Genomic DNA, 12023 nt, shown 5'->3' with positions numbered 1-12023 from the left:
GGGTTGCAGGGGAGCAAAGCCCCCCTGCTAAAATGTAAATGAAGTGGTATTTTTTTCCACACGCTTTAGCAAAAGCGCTTTCGTTAAAGTGTGTTCGGGTTTTGTGGATTCGGACGTTTGCTCAGTCGAGCACACGTCCTAAATCCATATATATATATTTGTGACACTCGTGTTTTTACACAGTCAGTCAGAGATTTACAGTGCTGTAAGAATTAATGACATACATTTTCATGTTTGACTGTAAATGATTGCCACTGTTGCTGTGACATCTAACCCCGTGTGCAAAAATGGGAAAAAGGGGGCATGGATGGATTATGTAGGATTCCCTTCATAGTGTGTGTATTACAGCACTGTATGTACACTAGTGCTATGATGCAATTAAAATATCAGTGCTCATAGGCATTTTAAATGGCCTGTTATATTTCTGACATGCACTTTACTAAGGATATGCCTATAATCTTTCAGTGTCTTAAAGAAAGTAATAATAATAATAATAATACTAACTGCTAGCACATTTTTTGTATTCATGATGCACAGATGTGTGGAAAAACTGATGTGTGTATTAGGAGAGACTGAGTCTAGGAAGGGTGCTGCTTTCACTTGGGCTGTACAAAGAATCTTTGTGACTCTCTGCATTCAGGTGACATAACATGCTGGTGTTGATAGTTTTATGTGTTGACTTGCACCAGTGAAACATATCTGTAATATAGGGACAGACTGGTTCTTTATGCTGATGAGGGTGAGTGAGCAACCACATTGCAGAGGTTGGGAATTGTGATACTTTTAAATGCATTATTTCTTTTTCTATTTCTGAAATGGCAGTGCTTCTCTTCTTTTGCATTGCTCTTCAAATGTTCTTTGTGTTTCACTGTTGCAGTCATTACACTTGGGTTATCCTGCTGGCAGGCTACCCTCAGTCGACCTGAATTCCAAAGTCTAGGTCAGGAGTCGGTTGCTGTTGCCTCTTCCCTGATGTCAGTGCGCCAGGGGGTATAAAAGATGCAGCTGACGCCATTTTCTTCAGTCTTTCTTGCCGCGCGGTGCCCGAAGCATAAGCAGTTTTTAAGTGCCGGTCGGCCAACTCCTGAGATTTTCGTGTTCGAATTTCAGATCCGAAGTCTTCATTAAAAGTGAAGTACCCCGTTGGGTAAACTTTTTCGTGCTCCAGACCGATGTGAGAAAAAGTTAATAATTGTATTTCTTGTGGGAAGCAAATACCTCATAAGGACTTTTATTCTTACTGTATTCCTTGCCTAGGCCCTGACCACAACATTACTAGTTGTCGGTTTTCTGTTAGATTTAACCAACGCACTATTAAGCGTTGGTACGATTTTACATTACACTATTTTGGCAGAAGATTTAATTATACAATGTCGTCAGATAGCCATCCGACTACCGGAATTCACAAGAAATGCAAAGAAAAAGAAAAGGGCAAGCATCTGAGGTCCAAAACCGACAACGAGGCTTCTTCTAAGCCAGTCGCCGGTTCTCAGTGAGGCGCCTTCACAGCCCCTGGCACCCGCTACTTCAGACCCGTAGGCCGCTATCGACTCCCACGTGGAGTCGCCTAGGCCGCTGGAAGCTCAAGGTATTGGACCTACTGAGACTGTTCCCTCAGATGGGTCTGGAGCCGCTGAGCAGGCATCAGCTTCGGGGTGTTTTCAGACCAACTCAATTATACATTAAAACGACTTCAGCTTCAAAGGCAAAGACTAAAGTACCCTTAAAGACAAAGAAACAAGTACAACAGCCTCATGGACAGGCCTCCATGCCCAAAAAACAGATGCTCAAAATGGCCGAAGACTTAATTACTTTGATCAGGGGTTCCCATCCCCCACCTGATAAAAGGCCTAGGCAAGAGATAGAATATGAATCTTCAGATCAGGTTTCCATTTCATCTGATTCCTCTTCTGATCAGGAATACTCTCTTCCCCCCTATGAGGATTCTGATGCTGAATAATGTATCCCTTCAGCCTCTCCTCCTGAGGATTACTCTTTTGGGGAAACCTTGCATACCATGAGGGAGCATTTCCACTGGAAGAGCCAAGATTTTTCAGAATCTAAGAAAAGGCTCAGAGACTTCCTTTTACTACCACAACACAGGCCCCTAGCTGTTCCACCTGTGTTAGACATTGTTGATGATGTATTTTCAGAGTCCAGTCTGACCCCTGACTCTTTACCTCCAGCTCCTGTTAAGCCGGACAGGTACTACAGGGTTCCTGGCTCTCATGAATTCCTTTTCAAAAACCCTGCTGCTGCTGACCCAGAAACTATCTCTCAGGGTCCCAAAGGGGTCAAGGCTTCCGCTGCAAAAAACCCTACCCCTTCTGATAGGGATTAAAGGGCATTGGACAGATGGGGAAAAAAGATTTACACTTCCGCTACCTTGGCTATAAGGACTTTAAATTGTCAGTTTCATATGCTCAAATATCAGCAATATATTATGTCACTGCTTAAACAGAAAATGTTGACAAATTCTGAATGTGCAGAAAACAAAGAAATGCAGGATTTATTGCATGCAGCTAAACAAGTTGGAAAGCATACTTTGCAATGTGGTTTTGATTCTTTGGAGGCCTCCTGCAGAGCCACTGTTACGGGTTCTGTCATCAGGAGGCATGCTTGGTTAAAGGAACAAAGTCTGCCTGATCATGTCAAAGCAAAATTATTAGATGCCCCATTACAGCATGATACTTTGGTGTTAAAGCAGAAGAGGTGTTAAAGAAAATGGAGGACTAAGCTAAATCTATGCAAACGGTAAAGGATTTCTTACAGGTTCAGCCTCCAAGATTTAGCAGACACTGGCCTACAAAGAATTGGTCCTTTCCAGTGTCAGACAGACCACAAAGGGGCAGATACAGACGCCCAAGAGGCAGATCCCAGCCCCAAGGTTCGTACAGGTCTAAACAATGGGGTGCTTCTACCTCCAAAAATGGAGAAGACAAATCACAACCATACAGGAAACGGTCCCAATGACTTCCCCCTGCCTGCACCAAGCACTTATTTTCTGGCAGCACCTTTAGGGGGAAAACTAGCACTTTTTTCTCAAAAACTGGCACATAATAACCCAGGGCAAATGGGTCCTAGACATAGTGTCACAAGGTTACAAGTTTCACTTCCATACCTTGCCAAGGACAAACAGTTGGCCAGACCTGCCAAAACATCAATGGGCAGAGGCACAAAAGCAAGTCTCATCCCTCATGGACATGAGAGCCATTCAACAAGTACCAGAGCAAGAGCAGGGACAAGGATTTTATTCAAAACTGTTCTTGGTACCAAGAAAGGACAAGACCTGGAGACCAATACTGGACCTATCTATTCTAAACACATTTCTGGATATACCAAAATTCAAAATGTTGACTCTACAGCAACTTCTGCCCATGCTGGGCAAGAAGGTTTGGCTTGTGACTTTAGACCTAAAAGAGGCATACCTGCATGTCCCAGTCAGACAGACATGCAGAAGATACTTCAGATTCAAAGCTGGCTCAATGCACTACCAATTCTCTGCACTGCCTTTTAGCTTATCTACTGCGCCCAGGGTCTTCACAAAGTGCCTGGCACCAGTAATTGCATTCTGCAGACAAAGAGGAATACAAATATATCCTTACTTGTAACGACTTCCTCATTCAAGCAGAGAGCAAGGACATTCTACTGTAGCATCTGGCGTTTGTAAAGAGATTTCTAACAAGCCTAGGGTACACAGTCAACAAAAAGAAATCAAAACTAGTACCCTCTCAAGAGATAATATTCCTGGGTGCAAGCTTAAATACAACTGCCCAGATGGCTTATCTCACGCCAGACAAACAAAGGCTACTGGCTACCTATTTCAACCTTTTGGCAACAAAGGCCCAGTTATCTGCAAGAAAAATTCTGCAGGCTTTGGGCTTCATGGCATCCTGCATTCTACTAATTCCATATGTGAGACTGCATATGAGGAAACTTCAATGGTACCTAAAAAGTGTTTGGACTCAACATTGCCACAGCCTGGAAACAATAATTACCCTCATTCCCTGCCTGCAACAGGAGTTTCGTTGATGGGCGAAGGCTTGTCACCAGAACAAGGGACAGCCATTCACTTTACCCCCAGCCAGGCAGACATTAACAACGGACGCATCAGATTATGCCTGGGGGGCCCACATGGCAGGAAGATGTATTCAAGGCACATGGTCCGCAAACCAAATGCATCTACATATCAATCAAAAAGAGATGCTAGCTGTTCAGAATGCCCTGACAGCCTTCAAGGACCTACTTCATCCGGGACAACTACTGATAAAGACAGACAACACCACGGTCATGTGATATATAAACAAGCAGGGAGGCACTCATTCTTACCCCCTTTGCAGACTAGCCATGACTTTGTGGGACACAGCATTGACTTACAAGTACATCTGCAGGCACAATTCCTGCCAGGAAAGATAAATACTCTGGCAGACTAAGCAGAAACCTCATGGATCCCCACGAGTGGAAATTGGATCCACAAGTCTTCAGCATGATAACAAGGAAATGGGGATGCCCGGATATAGATCTATTTGCCTCTCCTCACAACTACCAACTAAAAAGATTCTGCACAAGGACTTATCACAGACAAGCATGGAAAGTGGACGCCCTGTCTTTCAGCTGGAAAAGCTTAGCAGTATATGCCTTTCCTCCACTGCCTCTCCTCCCCAAGGTACTCCTAAATGTCAGACAAAAGAAGCCAAAGATGATACTGATTGCCCCAGACTGGCCCCGCCAGCACTGGTATCCAATCCTAAGGAACTTGTCTCAATGCCCGGCTTGGACCTTGCCTCAGATACCTCATCTACTATCCCAACAAAACAATCAGATCCTGCACAGCCAACTAAAGACCTTAAATCTGGCAGCAAGGCGGATAATGTAGTGATACAAAACACACCTCTCACTAAAGCTATAATGGATGTCATTTTGGAGGCCAGAAGGACTAGTACCAGAAAATCTTACGCTGGAAAATGGAAGAGATTCTGTGCTTGGAACCAGGCACAAGGAATTGACACAGCTGTACGAAATATTCCTCAGATTTTGCAATACTTAACTGAGATGCGGGACCAAGGCCAATCCTTTTCATCAATTAAAATTCATGCGTCTGCCATTTCAGCTCATTACAATACAGAGCCACCAATCTTTTCTCATCCCTTGTTAAGGCAGTACCTCAGAGGAGCCAAAACTTAAGGCCTCCAAGGAGATCACCAGTACCTGCATGGGACCTCAGTTATGTTTTGGAAAAACTCACCTTGCCTCCTTTTGAGCCAGCCGCTACAGCTGATAAAGTTTTTATCTTGGAAAACAGCTCTGCTCCTAGCAATAACCCCTGCAAGACGAGTCTCAGAGCTACAGGCACTCATGGCTGTGGAACCTTTTATCATTTTTTATCCAGACAGGGTTTCTCTGAGGACAAACCCGACATTTATGCGTAAGGTAGTGTCCAGTGTGGCCCTTAACCAAACTGTACATCTGCCTACTTTTTATCCAAACCCACAGAATAAGGGGGAGAGAATTCTGCATTATTTGGATATACGCACAGACCGCTACGCTTCTTCTTGAACAGAACCAAAGCTTTCAGAAAGACAGAACAACTACTAGTGGAATATGCTGCAGGATCACAAGGAAAGGCTATCTCAAAGCAGACTATCTCAAAGTAGATAGGCCACTGCATTAGTTTCTGCTATTCACAACATGGCAAGCCAGTGCCTAAGGGCATTAGGCCACATTCAACCAGAGCAGCAGCCACTTCAGCAGCCTTCCTAAGGGGAGTACCAACCAAAGACATTTTAGAGGCTGCTACCTGGAGTTCAGTGCACACCTGTACAAAGCACTATCATTTACCACTCTACTCTAAATCCCAGGGCAGGCTTTGCCACTGCAGTTCTGCAGGTTCTCATAGCCGCTCCTTATGCTGTTTAGCTCCAGCCTCCCAACCATGGCTTTGGGATTCAACCCAAGTATAATGACTGCAACAGTGAAACACTAAAAACATAGTACAGTTGTGTACACTTACCGTAAATGTAGATGGTCGAGTGTATTCACTGTTGCAGTCCAGGTTACCCACCCACCATCCCCCATATCTTTGCTGGAACTTATCTGCACTTCTCTAATCTATATAACCTATGTGGTGTATTTGCTTGTAGATGAAGGTATTATATATTTTGGTGCATGCATGTTTTATTGGCATATTGTTAGCCTACCCTTTTGGGGGCACCTGACATCTGGGACAAGATAAACTGAAGAAAATGTTGTCGGCTGCATCTTTTATACCCCTGGCGCACTGACGTCAGGGAAGAGGCGATAGCAACCGACGCCGGACCTAGACTTTGGAATTCAGGCCGACGGAGGGTAGCCTGCCAGCAGGATAACCCAAGTGTAATGGCTGCAGCAGTGAATACACTCAAACAGCTACATTTATGGTAAGTGTACACAACTGTACTATTTAAGGTAATAAATGAAATTGTATTGTCTTGCAAGCTCTTCTGGGCATGTAGAGAACAGAAAAGATTGTCTTACATTTGAACAGAGAGTGGACTCTGTAGATTGGCATGCACTTTTTGTTTTTTGGTAGCAGTCTGGTGATTATAGACATGCATAACCAGCTTCTACCTGGTGTTAATGAGTGACATAATTTCCTCTCAAAAGTGATGTCATGTGTATCCTTAAACCAGTCCATTTACTTGTAGAGAATTGTGTCACTGATTTTTAAAGCATTTTTATTGGTTATTGGTTTTATTTAAACCTTGTGTGCTAATTTATTTCTGTATTAAGGTCTGAAGAAGAGGATTGCCTCGAAAGTGCTTACCTAAATCTGTGTTTTGTAATAAATTTCAAGTATTTTATTTCCAGCCTTCAAGTCTCTTTATCTACATCAGTCCATTTGCTTACCTGTTTTCTTTATAGGTGCTGTATCCAAGAGACAGTAGAGCCTTTCTGTATTCCGAACATGCGCTAGCACTTGGGCTTAACCTGAGGAGTATCTATGAATTCAGAAGACAGAGCAATGTGCTTTGCTTCAGGCTGAAGGCTTTTGAAAGTCTGTTCAAGTGCATTGCTTTCTGCTATTGTATTTTGTCTTCAAGGCTACAAACTTTTGGTTGGAAAATGGTGCAGTTAAAGGCCACTACACTACACTAGATGTGTGACTGCATCCATTATTTGCATCAGAGATCTGTGCTGATATTTATGCCACGGTCATTTTGTTATTGGATTACATCTTCGCCAGACATTATTACTTTGGTGGTTATACCAGGGATTGCTGCTTCCGGATTCTGCTTTCACTGCCCTGACTTTATGCCTTCCTCTTGCTCTGGCCTTTTTGATGGCTTAAATTCTCAGCATGTGACTCTTACATTACCCATTGCATAAGAATAAGACCTTTAAAGTCAGATATAATAGGTACATACTCACGTTATCTGTAGATCTGTGTGGAATTTGCATGTTGGTGCTCATCCCATTTTTCCTGTTGCTTCTCCTGTGCCCTAATAGCTTCTCAATTTTTTGCCTGTAGACGATTTCCCTGTATGTATGGCAGGTATGTAAAAAAAATTGTGTGCTTTGCTTTTTAGTGGATGGAAGTTAAACTGAGTAAAATAATGACTAGGTTAGTTGTCCTTGCTTGACATCACAGTATGCAATGGCAAGATGCATGTCCTTATCTGCAGAAATGAGAAAAAATTGAGAAAAATGCTTAGCTAAGGCTATCAGAAGAGGATTTCTGTTCCACAAAACTACCCTCCAGATCCCCTGATATGGTGATTACATGTCTGTTGTTTCCTCTTTTTTGATTATCATAATTGTCCTTCATCAGTTAATGAATTAAATTAATTGTACAGTGTAAGATTTTAGGTTCATGCACAGAATTTGTTTAAATTACTATACAGATGAACTGCCATAATTGGTGAATCATTCTAGACTAGCTAGCGATGAGAATATGCATTTATGTAACTATTTACCAGCGTCTGTCCTATTGCTTTGCTGGCTTTGCTTTTCATGCCGGTTGTTTTTACTTTTCCCATTTTAGGATATGGAGATTGACATTGAACTTGCCCCAGGAGATCAGAGTGGCACTCCAAAAAACAAGGAGCAGGCTGAAAAAGATGCGGGAAACCAGTTGCACATGCTTACCAACAGGCATGATAAATTTCTTGATTCTCTTCGGGAAGTTAAGGTTTGTAAAATTTTGGATTACGTACTGGTTCGTGTGGAGGATGCTGTTAAGATAGATGAAATATTTTGCAGTACTGAAATGTAGCAATTTTTTGTTTATTTTTGCAGTAACCTTTGTTGAGTTTATTTTCAGATTTGATCTGTTATTTGAGAATATTGCAGGATGCATAGTTTTTATTTCCTTGAAAAAAATGTGAAAGATTATTTTGGTGTAGTACTTTTTATCTTTAGGTTTATATATTATGTATGTATGAAGACTTCTGTAATAAGAATTAATTGATCTGCATGGGTGCTCTTTCAGCTCAGTACTTATCTGCCTATTTATCCTCCTTCCAGTAGAGAAAGCATTTCTTAAAACATTTCAATAGTATTCATAGAGTCCACCCTTCACTCTTTAGTAGTCTTTTTCACTTATATTCGTTACCCAACTCCACAGTGGTTTAGAGATTCATTACTCAGCATCTCCTTCACCTCTGAAATCGACTTCTACAATTAAAGTGGTGTGATGCACTATCTTCCTTCAAACAAACCTGGGTAATTGGATGGGTATTCATAAATTCTGCTCTAGCCCTTCTTAAGTGGGGAAGACTGTGTAGGGTTGAAATTGGCAAGGCATAATCATCGTATAATCTTGTGTTAATTGCTTAGATTTGTAGACAGATGTACTGTCATGTGCAGATGCTCTCGTTCTGTTTAAATGCATTGCAGGTTAATTTTTGCACCTTACCTTTTAAAGGCCTTTGAACATCACAAGCACTACAACTCTCATTCATTAGGCATTCATTTGTTTACTCCATCTTGAAGAGATTATAGTGGAAACCTAATTACCTGTGCCTGCTGTATTCAAAAATGAATTTATAACTCAATTAATAGTCTGCTATCCCCCACAACATATTCAGCAGTAAAATTTTATCCCAAATCCCCTTAAAGATCACGTTCTAAGTGTCAAAGTAATATAAAAAATAGCCTTACCATTTTCCTGTTCATATCTTTGGGATAGAGATCACTAATGTATTATAAAACTAAACACACTACATAAGTTTTTTTACCAGAAAGATACACGTACCTGTTATGGTTTCAGAGGCTGGGTATTTCTGCCAACCTCTCCAAATCACTTTGAACCTCTGCATGGAAAGTGATGCTCCAAAAAACACATAACAGCAAAGTATTTTTCCCCAAGGACAAGGTTCTGTGTCCCTTTTTCCATGAAAAATTCTTAGAAAAGGGCCACCACAGAAAAGGAATTTCTCAAGTTTGTGGTGGTACATGACCTCTTACATACTGGTGGTCCCTCTGAGACTACATATCAGAAAGTTGCAGAGGTACCTCAGCAACACATAGTGTCAGCCCTCCCAATCTCCTGAAATCTCCCTCTCTGTGTTGTCTTGTAAAAAGAAGCACCTCTGATGCTGGAATGATCTTGCACAGCTCAGCTTTGGGGTACCTTTCAGATTAACTCGGGAAATCCAGATCCTTATTACAGGCTCCTTAGGCTTATCTGTGGGTCCATGGTATGTTAGACAAGGATATGAGAAACAAGCATATAAATGGAAAGAATGGCAGTTGTAGATGTAAATGGATTCAAACAGATTTGGACAAAGAGGACCCTGTATGTCTTGTATATAATAAACAACATTTCATATATAGATAGAGATATAAAACATAAAAACATATATGGGTCTGCTACTTTGCAACGAAAGTAAACCTTACCGAAAACTAAAAACGGTCTTTCACTAGTACGAACAATCATGTAAACGAAAATCTACCAGTATGAAGTACACTAGTACGAAATCAGGCAACTAGGATAATATACTTTGTAAACTTTAAACATGGCAACTTACGCGAAGAGGACGTACAACGTACAAAATCAAAACATGGCGAATGTTGTATGTTCCCAACCAGGAGTTGTAGGAAGAGCTTATCAAACTGTAAAATCTGTTAGGGGAAAAGAACTGCTCGTCATAGAGGACTTTGTGTATTATTTTAAAACTATACTAAGATTCCTAAACTTGGATCTTGGAACTTACTTGTTGTGATAAAATCTGTTAACAGAGCTGCTTACCATATGGCTGTTTTGGGTCTATGTTAAATAGTCGAACATCCAGAATGTTGACCGTTACATGGTCGAGACCAAATGTTCAACATTTGGATGTTCGAATATTAAATAAAAAAAAAAATGAAACAAGAAAAACACACCTTAACAGTGTGAGCAGGGGAGCAAGCCACCCTGCACACACCCCCACACCCCCCCTACTTAAATATACCAACTCCGAGACCGCACTTCAGTGCAGAAAAGAGAAATTCTCCCTATCTGCACCGTATGGCGCCGTTGAAAGTCAGTCTTCGAACACTTGAAATTTTGAACGTTTGGTCTCGACCATGTAACATTCGAAATTTTAAGCGTTCGAAGAACTGACATAGACCCAGCTGCTCTTAGCTTGTCTAGCTACCTGTTCTCCTAAGGCCTGCTTTTACAAGGAAAACGTACTTGATAGCTGTTGTCCGGCATCTAGATTAAATGTTTAACATCAAACAAGGACACAGAATTGTAGAAAACTTTAACAGTTATTATTTGCGTCATAGTCTGATTGCAAGAGTAGTCTGTAAGGCTAGTGATACATTTTAACTGTTTGTTGACCATTTATGTAACTAAAAAGCATATACTGTGCTTCATAGCTGTAAGGAGCTCCTGTATTGCCGTATATTACATAGTTTAAGTGACTGTGTTATGCCTGTTTGACTGGTGGCTAGTTATTAGTGCTGATAAGGTCTTTCTCATAATAAATGTTTTCTTTCTAGGTAGTCCCCCTCAAACTACCCCAGTATAAGACGCTCCTGACTGAAAGGACGTTACCCTGAAAAACTTTACCTGCTACAGGTCTTTGAAGTCCAACCTGCAATTTGAATAAGGTTAATACCATAACATGTACTAGTACATTAACAATCTACCTATGTACCGTTTCCTGCTGCCCTCGGTCTAATGGAACCTCTGGGCTCCCTCTCTATTGTGTAACCTAGCTAGATTTTCCCCAAGGATCTTACCTCTTTAACCTATAAATCTACCCTGCACACAGGTAATTTCATCCAGCTCCAATTCACATAGCCCATAAAATAATAAAAAATAAAAATAGCCCATATATTTGGTGTAAAACTAAACCAGTAAAATACAACCAAAAAGATACATTTGAAGTGAAATTAAACTAGTACAATACAGCCAAAAAGATACATTTGGTGTAAACAGAAACAAGTGAAAAGATACGTTTGGTGGACAAAGAAAAGAAACAAGCCCAGGGATATAATTGGAGTTAGTGTTAGCCCTGCTGCGCTCGGGCTCACTCCGCTCCCCTCCCTGCCCCCCTATTCCCACCCGCCTGCACTAGTGCTACATTTCAACTAAACTTAGCCACTCCCATCATGCTAACCACCAATCACTGAATCTGCCACACCCCTGTACCCATTTTCTTCTTTTCCACTATTCCACATCCTGTAAAGCACAGTCTTCCATCTAACTACCTTACAGTCGCAAACAGCACCTCTCCTCATCCACCTCACCCACCCCATCCCAAGCAGATCTCTCACTCATGCCCAAACCCACATACATACACCTCTTGCTATTGCTCCTAGGTGTATCCACCCTCCCACTGCTAACTTCTGTCACCAACCACCAGAAACAACTTAATTTTATCAACATAACAAGAAAAACTACTTCCATTAACATTATTACAACACACCCGTTTACTCAACTAGTCCCATATCACTACCAAACCTTCTTTATTCACCACTAGGCACACAGATTACAGCCATCACACTACCAGTCCCAAACAACTATAAAGAACTTTAAGACCCTAAACAAACTA

At 41.4% G+C, this 12023-nt stretch overlaps 1 protein-coding gene across 1 annotated transcript in view; it reads left to right on the top strand.

Moving 5' to 3' along the window:
• The window catches only part of LOC122816707 (transformation/transcription domain associated protein), a gene marked incomplete in the record, with an annotated part of 2794447 nt that overhangs the window by 1979881 nt on the left and 802543 nt on the right, over nt 1-12023 (top strand). The window contains 1 exon segment of the mRNA XM_044089697.1: nt 8021-8167. Coding sequence (XP_043945632.1) covers nt 8021-8167 — 147 coding nt within the window.

This window comes from Protopterus annectens, chromosome 12.part0 (genome assembly GCF_019279795.1).
Source record: "Protopterus annectens isolate FY-2018-M chromosome 12.part0, PAN1.0, whole genome shotgun sequence".
Classification (NCBI taxonomy): Eukaryota; Metazoa; Chordata; order Ceratodontiformes; family Protopteridae; genus Protopterus; species Protopterus annectens.
The sequence above is the reverse complement of the archived record's forward strand: the minus strand, read 5'-3'. Positions and strand labels throughout refer to the sequence as shown.